General features: G+C 36.5%; 1 protein-coding gene across 3 annotated transcripts in view; it reads right to left on the bottom strand.

The window, feature by feature from the left end:
- The window catches only part of rev1 (REV1 DNA directed polymerase), a 127,116-nt gene that overhangs the window by 48,043 nt on the left and 65,446 nt on the right, over positions 1 to 13,627 (bottom strand). For all 3 annotated transcript variants that reach the window (XM_043691687.1, XM_043691686.1, XM_043691688.1), the window contains exons 13-15: positions 12,694 to 12,914; positions 8,048 to 8,220; positions 3,819 to 3,921 (exon numbers count right to left, since the gene is read on the bottom strand). In XM_043691687.1, coding sequence (XP_043547622.1) covers positions 3,819 to 3,921; positions 8,048 to 8,220; positions 12,694 to 12,914 — 497 coding nt within the window. The remainder of the gene's footprint in view (positions 1 to 3,818; positions 3,922 to 8,047; positions 8,221 to 12,693; positions 12,915 to 13,627) is intronic.

Consider the following 13,627-nt stretch of genomic DNA (forward strand, 5'->3'; position numbering starts at 1 on the left):
CAACAAATAAATTAAAACAAATATTATACAGGGTAATTCAAATGATTTGTCATATTGAGTTCACTACATCATGTGAATACTGAAGCTCTGCGGGGTACATTATGTATAATGTGAAATACTAAACTTATGGTAATTAAAACATGACTTTTAGTTATTAGTCAATTATACTATTACCATCTTGTAAAACTCGACAAAAGCTCTGATATTATTTAACCTACTCTTTTCTCTTTCTTAAGGAGTTTCAGTAATGTATGTTCAACTGTTTTGCAGTTACACTCACTAGTTTTATGAAAAGAGAAACTAACTTTTAATTATATTGTGCATTGTCAATCAACTTGAAATTCATTGCAATTGTTTCTGTTTAATGCATTTGATTAGATTAAAGGTAGAATGTTGTTTTGCAGAAAAATACTTTGATAGCAAAAACAGAAGTTTCTACTGGCATTAATTACTGTAAACTGTAGTCAGATTTTTAGTTTTATCCATTGCAGTAAAGAGATTGTAAATCCATTAAACACATCACATCCAGTATATTGAGTTGTACACATCTAGAATATTTCACCTGTTAATTAAAAGTCTATTCCACACATTACTTTGGAAATGACATCATTATGGTGATAATAAATAGTCCAGCAGGTAATTATCTTTAATTAGGGACAGAACTGGTCAAGTAAGAGGGGAAATTTGTTGCTTCAATTAGCTAAGCATTTATTGCATTACAATAGATTTTGCATTATTTATGAATATATCATTATGATTCTATGAAGGCAGATTTTATTAATGACTAAGTAGAGAAGGAAAAAGTGAAAACTCAACTTTAAATGCAATCCTGCCACATTATATTGATAATGACACATTTTAATTAACGCTTATTGGCTGTCTGATGGATCTCTAGCAAATAATCTGGCAAGTTAGGTTAAAAGGCTGTCCATAAGAGATAAAGTGGCAGATGTATCAGGGATAGTTCCGAACTCAGAATCAGTACATCCTGTTGAAAAAGGATATTTCCAAATTTCTCACCTTCAGTGGTTAACTAAAATGTTAAAGAGAATATTAAACAAAGAAAAAAAACATATAATTACATGAATTTAGTTGGCATGTCAGGAGATCGAATAGAGCAATAGAAAAGCAAAGAATGACAAAAAGGAAGGAAATTACAGTATGAGAAAAATCGAGGAAACAAACGTACGTAATGAAATTTAAAAATGAAAAGTATTAACTAAGTGAATACTGTTCCTATAGAAAGTGAGCCTGAGAATTTATAATGGAAAATAAGGAGATGGCAGATGAACTGAACAGCTATTTTGCATCAATCTCTACTGTACAAATTACAAGTAACATCACAAAAATATCTGTGAATTGGAAAATGCAAGGGAAGGAGGAACCAATAAAGTTATACTGAGAGAATTGTTGGAACTGAGAGAATTGTTGGAACTGAGAGAATTGTTGGAACTGAGAGAATTGTTGGCAGGTCCCAGGTCCTAATAGACTTCAGCCTATGATCCTAAAAACGGTGAGTAAGATACTTGTTGTATTGGCTCTAATTTTCGAATTTCCCAGATTCAGGCAAGTTTCTATTGGACTATAAGTCAGCAAACGTAACTCCTTTATTTAAGAACCATCAGTCATCAGGAAAACGTCAGCAGCTATCATGAAAGCAGGATACTTAAAAAAAAATTAATGTAATCAGACAGAATGAACCTAAATCATATTTAATAAATTACTGGAACTTTTTGAAGGAAAGAAGAATGCTGTGAATAAAGAGGAACTGGAAGATGTACTGAACTTGAATTTCCGAAGCATTTAATAAGGTGCCACATGAAAGGGTACTGTGAAAAATAAAGGCTCATCATATAAGCAATAACATATTAACATGGACAAAAGACTAACTAGCTAATGGGAAGTAGTGAGCAGACATAATAGACATTTTCCTGGTTAGTAAAATGCAACAAACTGTGTGCCACAGGGATCAGTGCAGGTGCTTCAACATTTTACAATGTATATAAATGCTTTTGATGAAGGGACAAAAATATGGTTGCCAATGTTGCTGATGGCACAAAAGAAAGAACTAGTTGTGAGTGAGACAAAGATACAAAGGGATATAGATAGGCTAACTGAATGGGCAAAGATCAGGCACATTAAGTATAATGCGTGAAAATGCAAAAATTGTCCATTTGCACAGTGTTATATAGCATGGAAAGAGACACTTTGGTCTACCTCATTCACACTGGCCAGATATTTTAAACTGATCTAGTCCCATTTACCAGCATTTGACCCACATCCCTCTAAACCATTCATATTCATGAACCTATCCTTTTAAATGTTGTAATTGTACCAGCCTCCACAAATTCTTCCAACAGCTCGTTCCATACATGCACCACCTTCTGTGTGAAAAAGTTGTCCCTTAGGTCCCTTTTAAATCTTTCCCTCTCACCTTAAACCTATGCCCTCTAATTTTGGACTCCCTCACCCTGCGGGGGAGAATCCTTGACTATTCACCCTATCCATGTCCCTATGATTTTATAAATCTCTGTAAGGTCACAGTAAAAAATAAATAGAGCAATTACCTAAGTAGTGAAAGATTGCACAGCTCCGAGGTGAACAGTCCAACTGCATGAATCACAAAAGACTAATACCCATGTTCCAGAAAGTAATTAAGAAAGCTAACAGAATGTTATTGTTCACTGAGAGCAGAATAGAATATAAATGTAGGAAAAGGTTCTTGTGATGCAATGAGAGTGTGCCTACCTCTGAGCCAGGAGCACAATTTCAACTCCCACCTGCTCCAGAGGTGTGCAATAACAATCTCTGAACAAATTGATTAGAAAATATCTACAAAAGTAGGGAAGTTATGCTTTAGTGAAACATAGCATTGGTGACACCACATCTTCAGTACTATGTTGAGAACTGGTCTCTTTATTTAAGGATGCAGATAAAGACATTGGAAGCAGGTGAGAAAGTTGAATATTTAATACCTGGAATGGATGGGGTGCTTTATGTGGAAACGTTCAACAGGCTTGGTTTGCATCCACTGAAATTTAGAAGATTAATAGGTGACTTGATTGAAACATACAAGATCCAGAGTGAGGGTGGAGGGGAAAGAATATTTCATCTTGTAGCAGAATCTAGAATGAGGGGTCAGTGTTAAAAGGGCTGCCCATTTAAGACAAACAGGAGGAGAACTCTACCACCGCTCCCCCCACCACCAAGACCTCTTGTCTTGGTATAAAAGCAATACCTTTTTATTTTTCTTTGCTTTTCATACTGAAATGAGAAGGAGCTGTTAAAAACCACAGATTTTATAATGCTTTGAAAATAAGGTATTTAATACCTATTGTGAACCCTCTTTGTGTAGCTGTCTAGTGTGGACTAGTGGCCAAATATCAATGGCAGAAGTCCTCTGCCTGCCAACAACCATGTTATTTTTTGTCAGGTAGCTAAACAGCTTGGGCTGTAGATAAGATGGACAGAAGCTGGTCAGACCAGAGCAAAATAAGGAGTGCAGCAACCAAAAACTGAGTTCTCTGCAGTAACCCATTTTAAACCTGAAGATAACTAGCTTACCTTACTGTCAGCAGATGCTGCAAGTGGATCTTTGAACTGGACAACTCAAAAGAACTTTCATAAAGTTAAAGACCCAGTGGTTCCTGCACATCTTCGGATCAGCAACAACCAACCCAATAAATATTGTGAACAAATTCTATAAAATAGTTTATCACAAGCACAGATTCAGCTAAAGGATATTGAACAGTTATGGGTTTGATTTCAATGTGGGAGATTTATTTGATTAAATAATGAAGTCAAAATTTTAAACTCACCCCTCTCAAATCTGTCACATTCAGCTTCATCATATGGAACATGCGCAGTACCTCTCTGCTAATTATTTTTCCATTGCTTGTTGCGTGGTCCAATGTGACACTTCTGCACAATCCAAATTTTGAGTAGTCATTAGGATAAAAACCCAAAACAGGGAATACCAGAACATATTTACTGATTTATGACAAAATAATTTATATAATATTACAGATAGATATGAAAACCAACAGTAAAAATATATTGTCTCAGAATTCTATGCTTATCATGTAGTGAATTAAAAATGAAATTAAAAAGACTATAAAGTATTTGTTATATTAAAGATGCAATTTTTGAAAGGTTAAAAGAAATAAAGTAAATTTGTGTTTCACAATGATTTCATTTGAGTCACAAAAGTAATTGTGTATTTCAGAATATTTCAGAAAGCAAATTCTAAACTAATTCTTCAAAGGACCTCCAAAGTGCCGTGGCTTACTTAAAAGATATGATTAAATTTAAATACTGCTCTATTGCAAGCAGAAAGCTTTGCACCTGCTGGAAAGGAGGATGAATTTCTTCTGATGGTACTAAATCTGGAATTTATTTTAACCAGAGAGGATGATAGAACCTACATCATTAAGCATATTCAAGTCTGAAATAGATAGATCAGAGAATGAATCAAGGGCAACAGGGCAAAAGACAGGTAAGGATTATCAGATCAATCATTCTCACTGAATGGTAAAGCAGACTTGCAAGGCTTACTTCTATATCAAGGGTCTTTCATAGATCGTCTTTGCTGTTAGTTTTTAAATGTTACAAAGCAAAGTTGAATAGCGATGCACGTTAGTTTGGTATAAAATATGTAATAATTGCATATCAAATTAAGCAAATTTAGATTCTTAGCATTCAAAATATTATATAATACATCAAAAAATTCAGAATTAGAAGAGGGAGCTTGACAACTGTAATTTCATTTTGAGCGTATTTTCACATTTTTCCCTTCCCCAGGTTGATTGTTAGATTTAGATAACCTGAAGGATACATTGCAAATAAATGAAACATGCATCTCTTGCTTTTATACACAACAAATCAAGTGAGATTTCAATTTAAAGAGCATGAAATTTAATAACTCAGGAAAATGGACACAGGAAACAGAATGAGTGATCAAACTGCACCCCATGCTATTAATGGAGCAAGCAAATTTCATGTCGCTTCCTGATTTAATTTATTTCAGTATGTCGCTGTATTTTACTGTTAGTGACTCAACACCTGAGCAGGGAACACAATTGTGAAAAGTTGCCAAAAGTTCAAACTAATTTAGTACATAAAGCCAGTTTGTATCTCGAGAAGATCCACAATAATTCTGAGAATTAAGAACTATGTATAGAATAGCTATTTAGCCCCCTTGCCCATTTCACTATTCATGAAATCGTGGCTGATGTGATTCAATTCCTTTGTTCCATCTTCATTAATTCTTGTGCATGGAAATCTATTAATCTCCAATTTAAATTATCTATTGACATAGCATACATCTTTTTACAAATTGAGTTTCAAGCTTTAACTCTCTGTGCATGTAGAATAGTTCCTAAGGATCAGCTTTAAATTTTATGTTATGATACCTAATTCTAGACTCCCTCATTTGCAGAAAGATAATATTTCAAGATAAATTTTCAAATCATGGTGATAGCTTGAAACTTTTCACAAAATCATCTCCCACCTTCTAAATTTGAGGGAATACAACCCTAGTTTGTGTAATCGTGCCTCAACTTAATCCTTGATATAATTCTGGGAAATTTGCTCTGCATTTCCTCCAAGACCAACATATCCTTCCAAAATTGTGGTCTACAAGTGAATACCGTACGCTAGGTATGATTTAACCATAGTTTTGTGCAGTTGGAAGTTCTAACCCTTTGCATTCTGGCGTTCCAGATATAAAAATCAATGCTCCATTAAACCTTCTTGATTGTTCTCTGCATCTCTCCCTGAAAATACATCTTTTCGAAAATAAATAGAGCAGCATCAGATAAATAAGAGTAAGAAGATGCCAGTAGCTCAGTGCATGCAACTCTAAGTTGGTACTGCAGGATGTCAAGGTATGATTCAAACATCTTCTGGTCAAATAAAGAAAGCTCTGATGATTACTTTCAAAGTTGAAATAGTCTTCAAATCAGTCAGAACCTTCAGATTTCAGAAATTTTAATTTCCCCATGATCACAAAAATATACATCTAGAAAACAATTTTTAATCCACCATTTGATTCTCTACATCACACAAACCATTATTGAGGGACTCTTTGGGGAGCTTTGTAGGAGTTACACTTATTCACTATTTTCATTTTATTGATATTGTCTGGGTACTATACCCATCAGGCAACACAAAACGTAGCTGAAATTCATCATCCAGGGAAGTGCATGTCCTCTAAAAGCCCCATAACATTGCTTTATTTAAATATCCTCAAATTGCATTCATACAACTATTTGCAGCTAAACCTTGTTTATTTGAGCTTAGTTTACACAATAATTTCATACTTTATTCTTAATATTTTAATTCCAATCTACTTAGTCCGCATCTATTATAGTGTATTTTGGTTTCATAAAAACTGTTACAAAACTGATTATTCGCAAAACAAAATAATGGTAACATGCGTTGATTCTCATTTGAGTTTGTGTGTATAAAATTCAATCTTTGAGTAAAACTGCTAAGAAAAACTTGGAATTTAAAGTAATTCATCTGTGCATTCAGCTTTTATGATGCCTATCTGAAGTATTATTTCTAATTGGCATTATGTAATAGATCTTGTTTTAGAAATGATCAATTGTTGCCCCATATTCAGTAGTAGCTAAAATGCTACAGTGAATTATAAAGGATAACATAACAGGATGCTTGGAAAATATCACTGGGATTAGAAAACGCTAACATGAATTGATGAAATTAAATTTGATAAACCTACTGGTGTTTTCTGCAGACCTAACTAGTAGAATAGATGAGGCAGAACCAGTAGATGTGGCACATTCAGATTTTCAGAAAGCTTTTAATAAAGTCCCATCTAAGAGGCTAGTGTACAAAATTAAAGAAACAAGGTTTGGGAGTTGACAAACTGGCATGCATTGGTAATTAGATAGCAGAAAGGAAACAGCAGGAATAAATGGTTTTTTGGGAGTGTAACACAGTGACTAGTGGAATTCTACAGGGATCAAAACTTAAGTTTCAGTTATTTACAATATCTACGAACAATTTGGACGAGGGAAACAAACGTGACATATTCAAATGTGCTAATGAAACAGAATTAGGAGGAATTGTGAGCAATGAGGTGGAAGCGAAGAAGCTTCAAAACATGTTTAACAAGTTGAGTGAGAGGGAAAATACATGGCAGATGTGGTATAACATGGAGAATTGTGAAGCTGTCTACTTAAGTAGGAAAACCAGAATGGTAGACTATTATTTAAATGGCGATAGATGAAGAAATCTTGATGTACAAAGGAACCTAGGTGACCTTGTACACCAGTCACTGAAAGCAAGCCGAGAGGTGCAGCAAGTGGTTCGGAATGCAAATGTATACTGGCTGTCACTGCAACAGAATTTTAGTATAAGAGAAAGGATAGCTTGCTGTAGGTAAGCAGGGCCTTGATGAGAGTACACCTGGACTATTGTATGCACTTTTCATCTCCTTACTTAAAAGACACATTGCCATAGAGAGAGTACAGGGAAGGTTCACTAGATTGACTCCTGGAATGGTAGGTTTGTCATGCGAGGAGACTGGGCTGACTAGACTTGTATTCAGCGCTGAAAATGTGTTGCTGGAAAAGCGCAGCAGGTCAGGCAGTATCCAGGGAACAGGAGAATCGACGTTTCGGGCATAAGCCCTTCTTCAGGGCTTGTATTCACTCAAGTTTAGAAGAATGAGGGAAGGTCTCATTGAAACATATAAAACTTTGACAATGCTGGACAGACTGGATGCAACGATGGTGTTCTCCCTTACTGGGGGATCTAGAACAAAGGCTCAGGACAGACGTGGACAAATCTTATATTCAGATGGCAAATACGTTGATTTTCTACGACATGGCAATGGAAGCCATAGTACTCAACATACCTGGGGAAGAAATAGATAGGTATCTGAATACTAAAGTTGTTAAGGAATATGGGGAAGGTGCTGAGATAGAGGATAAACCATGATCATACTGAATGTCTGAGCAGGCTCAATAGGCTAAATAACATTCTCTTGCTCCTATTTTTTTATATTTCTAATTCACAATACCTGGTAAAATTGTCACAAATTCCATGTCCACCAAACTTAGCCGGTTCCGTTGGAGCACCAGCTTTTCTCGTCATTACTTTAAGAGTTAGACGCTTTCCCTTCATATTAGATATTTCCAGTCGTCGTTGGATCTCCTCTGCAAGGTTGAAAAGAAACACCTCAACTTCTTTATTCTGAAGGGGGGAAAGGAAACAAAGGCATTACCATTCAAAACTTTCAAATTTAAAAAACCTTGCACACCACAAGCAGAAAGCAAACTCATAACATGCAATAATCTGTCCACAGCTTCAAACTTTATCCAAAATATTAAACATAGACAATTATTGTGAAGTGTTTCGTGAGTGCATGTGTATTATATGAAGACATATAATTGTTTAAAGTACACGCAAAGACAGTATGCTATGACAACTGTAGACAATTGTAAAAATTTACTTCAAAATGTAATTTGAAACACACAAAACATTAATTACAACTAATTATAAAGATACAATGATAGCTCATTTTGTATATTCTGTTTTACACAGGGGTTTCCCCTTTCCATTTACAAGCTTTTCTGTTATGCTGAAATTGATACCTTTCATTCCTGTCTCAAACTGGCTACAAGCTTAGCAGAAGCAGTTGTGAGAGAACCAATGTTGACGCTTCACATCAATGAACCGAAACTTAAACCCAAAGATACTTTCCTATTATTTATGGGATGTAGGCATCAGTATTGTTGCAGATTCTTAACTGTTCTCAAAAATGTACTGGGGAACTGCTTTCTTGAACCAATGTTGTAGGCTCACCAGCAGTACTGAGCTATTTAGAGTTGTAAGATTTTGATTCAGTGACCATGAAGGAAAAGTAATATGGAACATAGGACTGTGCAGCACAGTATTAGGCCCTCTGACCCACCATGTCTGCACCAAGCATGATACCACTCTAATCTAACCCCATTTGCCTGAACATGTCTGATGTCTCCTAGTTAGAACTGAGAGATCCTTGGAGGGGAGCTTATATGTAATGCAATTTCCATGCCTTATCCTTCTGGATGATTGTGGCTGCCCCAGTAGAAAATGCCTTAGGAGGAATCTTTGAGAGTTATTTAGATGTAACTTTCAAATGATACCTAATGGTAGGGACAAAGAACATTCATGGTGACTGATAGGGTGCTAGGCAAGATGCTTTGTCTTGGATTGTGTCAAACCTCAAATGTTGTTGGAGATCATTCCAGTAAATGGGATATATTCCATCACATTCTTGACTTTTTGGCAAGGTTTGTAGCTCATGATGTTACCTAGCCAGGTAATGAAACTTCTGGATATCAAACCTACAGCTCAGCGAGCAAACCTACACCCTAAACATTCTTGACTTGCATCTTGTACATGGTGGACAGGTTTTCTTTAGTAAAGGAAGTGAGTTAATTTTCACAAAATATCTTCAAACTCTAAGATTCTCATGTAGCCATGGTATTTATGTAGCTGGTATGGTTAAATCTTTGGTCAATGGTGACCACTAGATGCCAATGGTGGTGTATTCTGCAATGGTAATACTGTTAAATGCCAAGAGAAGATGGTTAGATTCTTGCTTATTGGAGATGGTCAGTGCTTGGCACTTCTATGACATGAATGTTGCTTGCCATTGTGATCATGCTGCTCCTTTAACAAGGTTATGTTGTCCTTGGTCTTTTCTGCAGAAAGTCGTAAAGATGCAGGCTCCAAAAAGTCTGGGGTTGAAGTGGTTTAGGGCCAATTTGATTATAGCTAATAGATACTGCCTCAGACAAAAGGGCTTTTAAGTTTTGAAAAACACTTGTACAATGAAAGGGAAGTAGCCAGTTCTCTGAGCTCAGCTTTTCTCTGGTTTGGTCTGGTCTGGCTAGTCACTGAAAACAGTCAGGCAGTTTTAAAAGCTGCTGGACCCAAATTAGCAGGTCCATGTTGATGCCCACTCTCTCCGAAATCTCTCCTGTAAGACCCTGGGTTTCATTTTACCTTTTGTGCCAAGGGGTGTTTAGAGGAATAGTTACAAGTATTTGGAACAGCATCATTAAGTTGGTATAATCTGTTGGATTTTCGGATACGTTAAAATATTCTGTATTCTGTTCTCTTTTGTTTTGTTTCATTCGGTAATCTTGTAAATAAATTATTTTGTTTAAAAATAAGTGGTTGGACCAGCTGCATCCTTCCTGGAATATCCACATTACACCTGCTTAAAACAACTAGCAAAGTTACTTAGAATGTTTTGAGGGTGTCTGGCCTAATCCAAAACACCATTAATGGAGCGAAGTCTTGCTGCATACAATCAAAAATTGTCTCATTACATGGGGGGTTGAGAATGACATTGAATGCTGCGCAATCATCAGAGATAGCCCAATTCTGACCTTATGATGGGAGTGATGTCATTGATGGAACACAAAGTGTTTAGACCTAAACACTGTTCCGAGGTGATCCTGCAGCAACAATCTAGAGTGGAGGGGACTAACCTCCAACATCCACAAACACCTTCCTTTCTGCTGGATGGGACAGTAACCACCCTTAATCTCCCCATGCCCCCATCCACTCTCAGAAATTCCACTGATCTAATGTTGCCAGGGTCCCTGATTCTACATTTGCTCAAATGCTGCCTTAATCTCAAGGGCTGTCATACTCACCTCGAGAACTCAACTCCTTTGTCCATGCTTGGATCCAGGTTATCCTGGCAAAAGCTCAACTTAGCCTCTTTCACTGGAGAGTTACTGGACTTGAAACGTTAATACTGTTTTTCTCTCTACAAATGCTGCTAGAACTACTGAGTTTCTCCAGCATTTCCAGTGTTTGTTAGCCTCTTCTTGCACAAATAACTCAACTTGCTATCCAACATTTTGTGTTCACTGTTACAAAGATTGTTCTTTGAGAATTTGGATAAAGCAATTTTGCTACTATGAAAGTTGTAGAGGATATATTTGGAGGAATGCCAACATGAAGCTGTGAGTGAGAAATAAGAGAGAAGCATTTACAATATAAGCTGGGAGAACAAAAATCTGAGAAATAACATTGGATCTCCTCCAATCACACCACTGTCGGAGATAGCTGCTTTCCATTAATCAAGACTTCTTAAGAATCCTTCACACCAATTGATCTACCACTGGTAGCTACGCTTTCAGCCACCTCAGTCCTAATCTCTCATTAAGGCTTTGGTCCAAACTTGGGCAAAAAAAAGGCTAAACCCATATGTTGAGATAAATATTACTGCCCTTGACATCAAGTATTTTCCCCAAAAAAGGTATCAAGGAGTTCTAGCAAAATACAATCAATGGAAATTGAGGAGAAAACTCTTCACAGCTTGGAGTCATACCTAGCACAAAGGAAGATTGTTGCGATGTTAACAGGTCAACCATCTGAACCATTTTCAGCTGCTTAAGCAATTGCCTTCTCTACACCACAAGGTTAGAAAAGAGGCTATTCACTGATAACTGCAGAATGTTCAATACTATTTGACGCCTCAGACAGGGATGGCTGGTTTGCAACATCAAGAGTATAGGTTTGATTCCCACACTGGCTGAGGTTATCATGGAGAACTCTTCTTCTCAAATTCTCCCCATGCTTGAAGTGTAGCGACCCTCAGGTTAAATTATCACCAATCACCTCTCTATTAAGGGTGCAGTCCTATGGTCCGGTAGGACTATGGTGACTTTACTGTTACTCCTCAGTTACTGATAATGTCCATATTATTGGATATTACACTGGATATTATTCAGGCTTCAACTGAATGTAAGCGGTAACTTACATTCACGCCAACAAGCCAGGGAAAGATATCTCCAATAAGAGAATCAAGCTTTCTTGGGGAGTGTGAGGTGGAGGTGGGGACCATGACCATTTACCAGAAACTGAACTAGGACAGCCAAATAGATGGTATAGCTACAAATTGCTGGGAATGCTGCGGTAACTAACACCTCTTGACTTGATTAATATCCATCCACTATCTTGAAAATGGCATCCACAGTCGCAGCAGCTTGTATTGTCTACAAGATGCACTGCAGAAAGTCATCAAGGTTCCTACAGTAGCACCTTCTAAACTCTCAACTATGCATGAAGTTGCAAAACTACCGTCAGCAATGACAGAATAAAGAAAATCTTCCCTAACTCCCTCTCTTTAGCTCACTTTCCTCCTTTAAGACACTCCTTCAAATTTGATGTAGCTTTTGTTATTTGTTCTAATACCTTTTGCTGCAGATCTTTGTTTTATTTAATTTGTTTCTTTAATTGCCCTGTGAAGTGCCTTCGGATATTTTCTATATGTTGTTACAGAAGCTCTTCACGGACTCAGATGTAAACGATATACAACATTACTGATCCACTTTCATGCTTTTTGTTTATTTGCCTGGATTGATCATAAGTAATGAGGAAAAGTCCAATTTTGAGATTCTGATTAGGCGAGCTTCTAATTGTAGCTATTCTATCACACAAAGTATGCACATTTTTTTCTTGTAAAGGAAAACACAAAATTATCAGAGTACTAGTATGCCTACACCAACAAAGAGAAAAAAGTGTTAGACTAAGTTACATTTTCTCATTTCAACTGGTTGTTACCACCCTTCCATCTATGCTTAGTTTTGCAACCAAAGTGTATACACGTGAAACTCAGGTTGAAGTGAGAAAGTACAACAATATTCACGAGTACCTTACCTGACTAAACCGGATGCCATAGTTGATCTCTGCAGATACAGATTTGCGTTCTCTCTCTGTTCGAACTGGCCTATCGTCTAGACCACGGCAGAATCTGTAAAGCATTTGACCTGTTTTAGGCCCAAATTCCTTTTGAAGTGTAGGCATCAAAATCTGCTGGAGTTCTCCACAGGTTTTAACACCAATGGATGCCATTCTATTTTCTAAAGTCCTTCCAACTCCTAAATACAAAGAGAAGTAGCAATATAAATATAAGCTGAAAATGGAGAGGGCAGTGTGATGAGAAGAATGTTTAATATCATATTGCAGAACTTGCCAGATACCTTGCTGTCTATAAACAAATAAATCATTTATAGCTGAGTTTGACTATTTTATGGTCCTGATCACTTCTGTCAAAAGAAATGCTCACACTCAATATTTAATTAATATAAATATTGCTCAAAAATAGCATATCCTCTATATAAATTTAATAATTTGAATATCTCGTCTACACAAAATAAAATTCATTTACCATGATCTTTATAAATTTTCCTGACAAAATTGTGGTTTAAATAACGAACAGTGGACCTTTCAAGTTTTTTTTTCTGACTTTTCTTCTGCTAAACTCTCCCATTAGATTTCTCTAAATTTTCTCATTTTCATCTTGAATAAATTCTGAGGCCTTCTTGATTGTATAGCCAGGGGTCTACATTTCTTTTCTGGCCCTTTCACTGCTCTTTGCAGCTTTGCCTCTTGAAGCCTAATGTCAACTGCAATGATGCTCATCGTGAGCATCTCTTTTACACTTGGCTGCTTCTCTTTTCTGGGCTTTGCATTATTTTTCACAGAGTTATTGAATTTTTCGGGGGGAGGACCATTTGACCTCCAACTGTATCTCCTGGATCATTCAGCTGCTCCTTATAGAATCTCTTTTGCTAAGGACCTGTATTTTCCA

Source organism: Chiloscyllium plagiosum, chromosome 6 (genome assembly GCF_004010195.1).
Source record: "Chiloscyllium plagiosum isolate BGI_BamShark_2017 chromosome 6, ASM401019v2, whole genome shotgun sequence".
In the NCBI taxonomy this organism is placed as follows: domain Eukaryota; kingdom Metazoa; phylum Chordata; class Chondrichthyes; order Orectolobiformes; family Hemiscylliidae; genus Chiloscyllium; species Chiloscyllium plagiosum.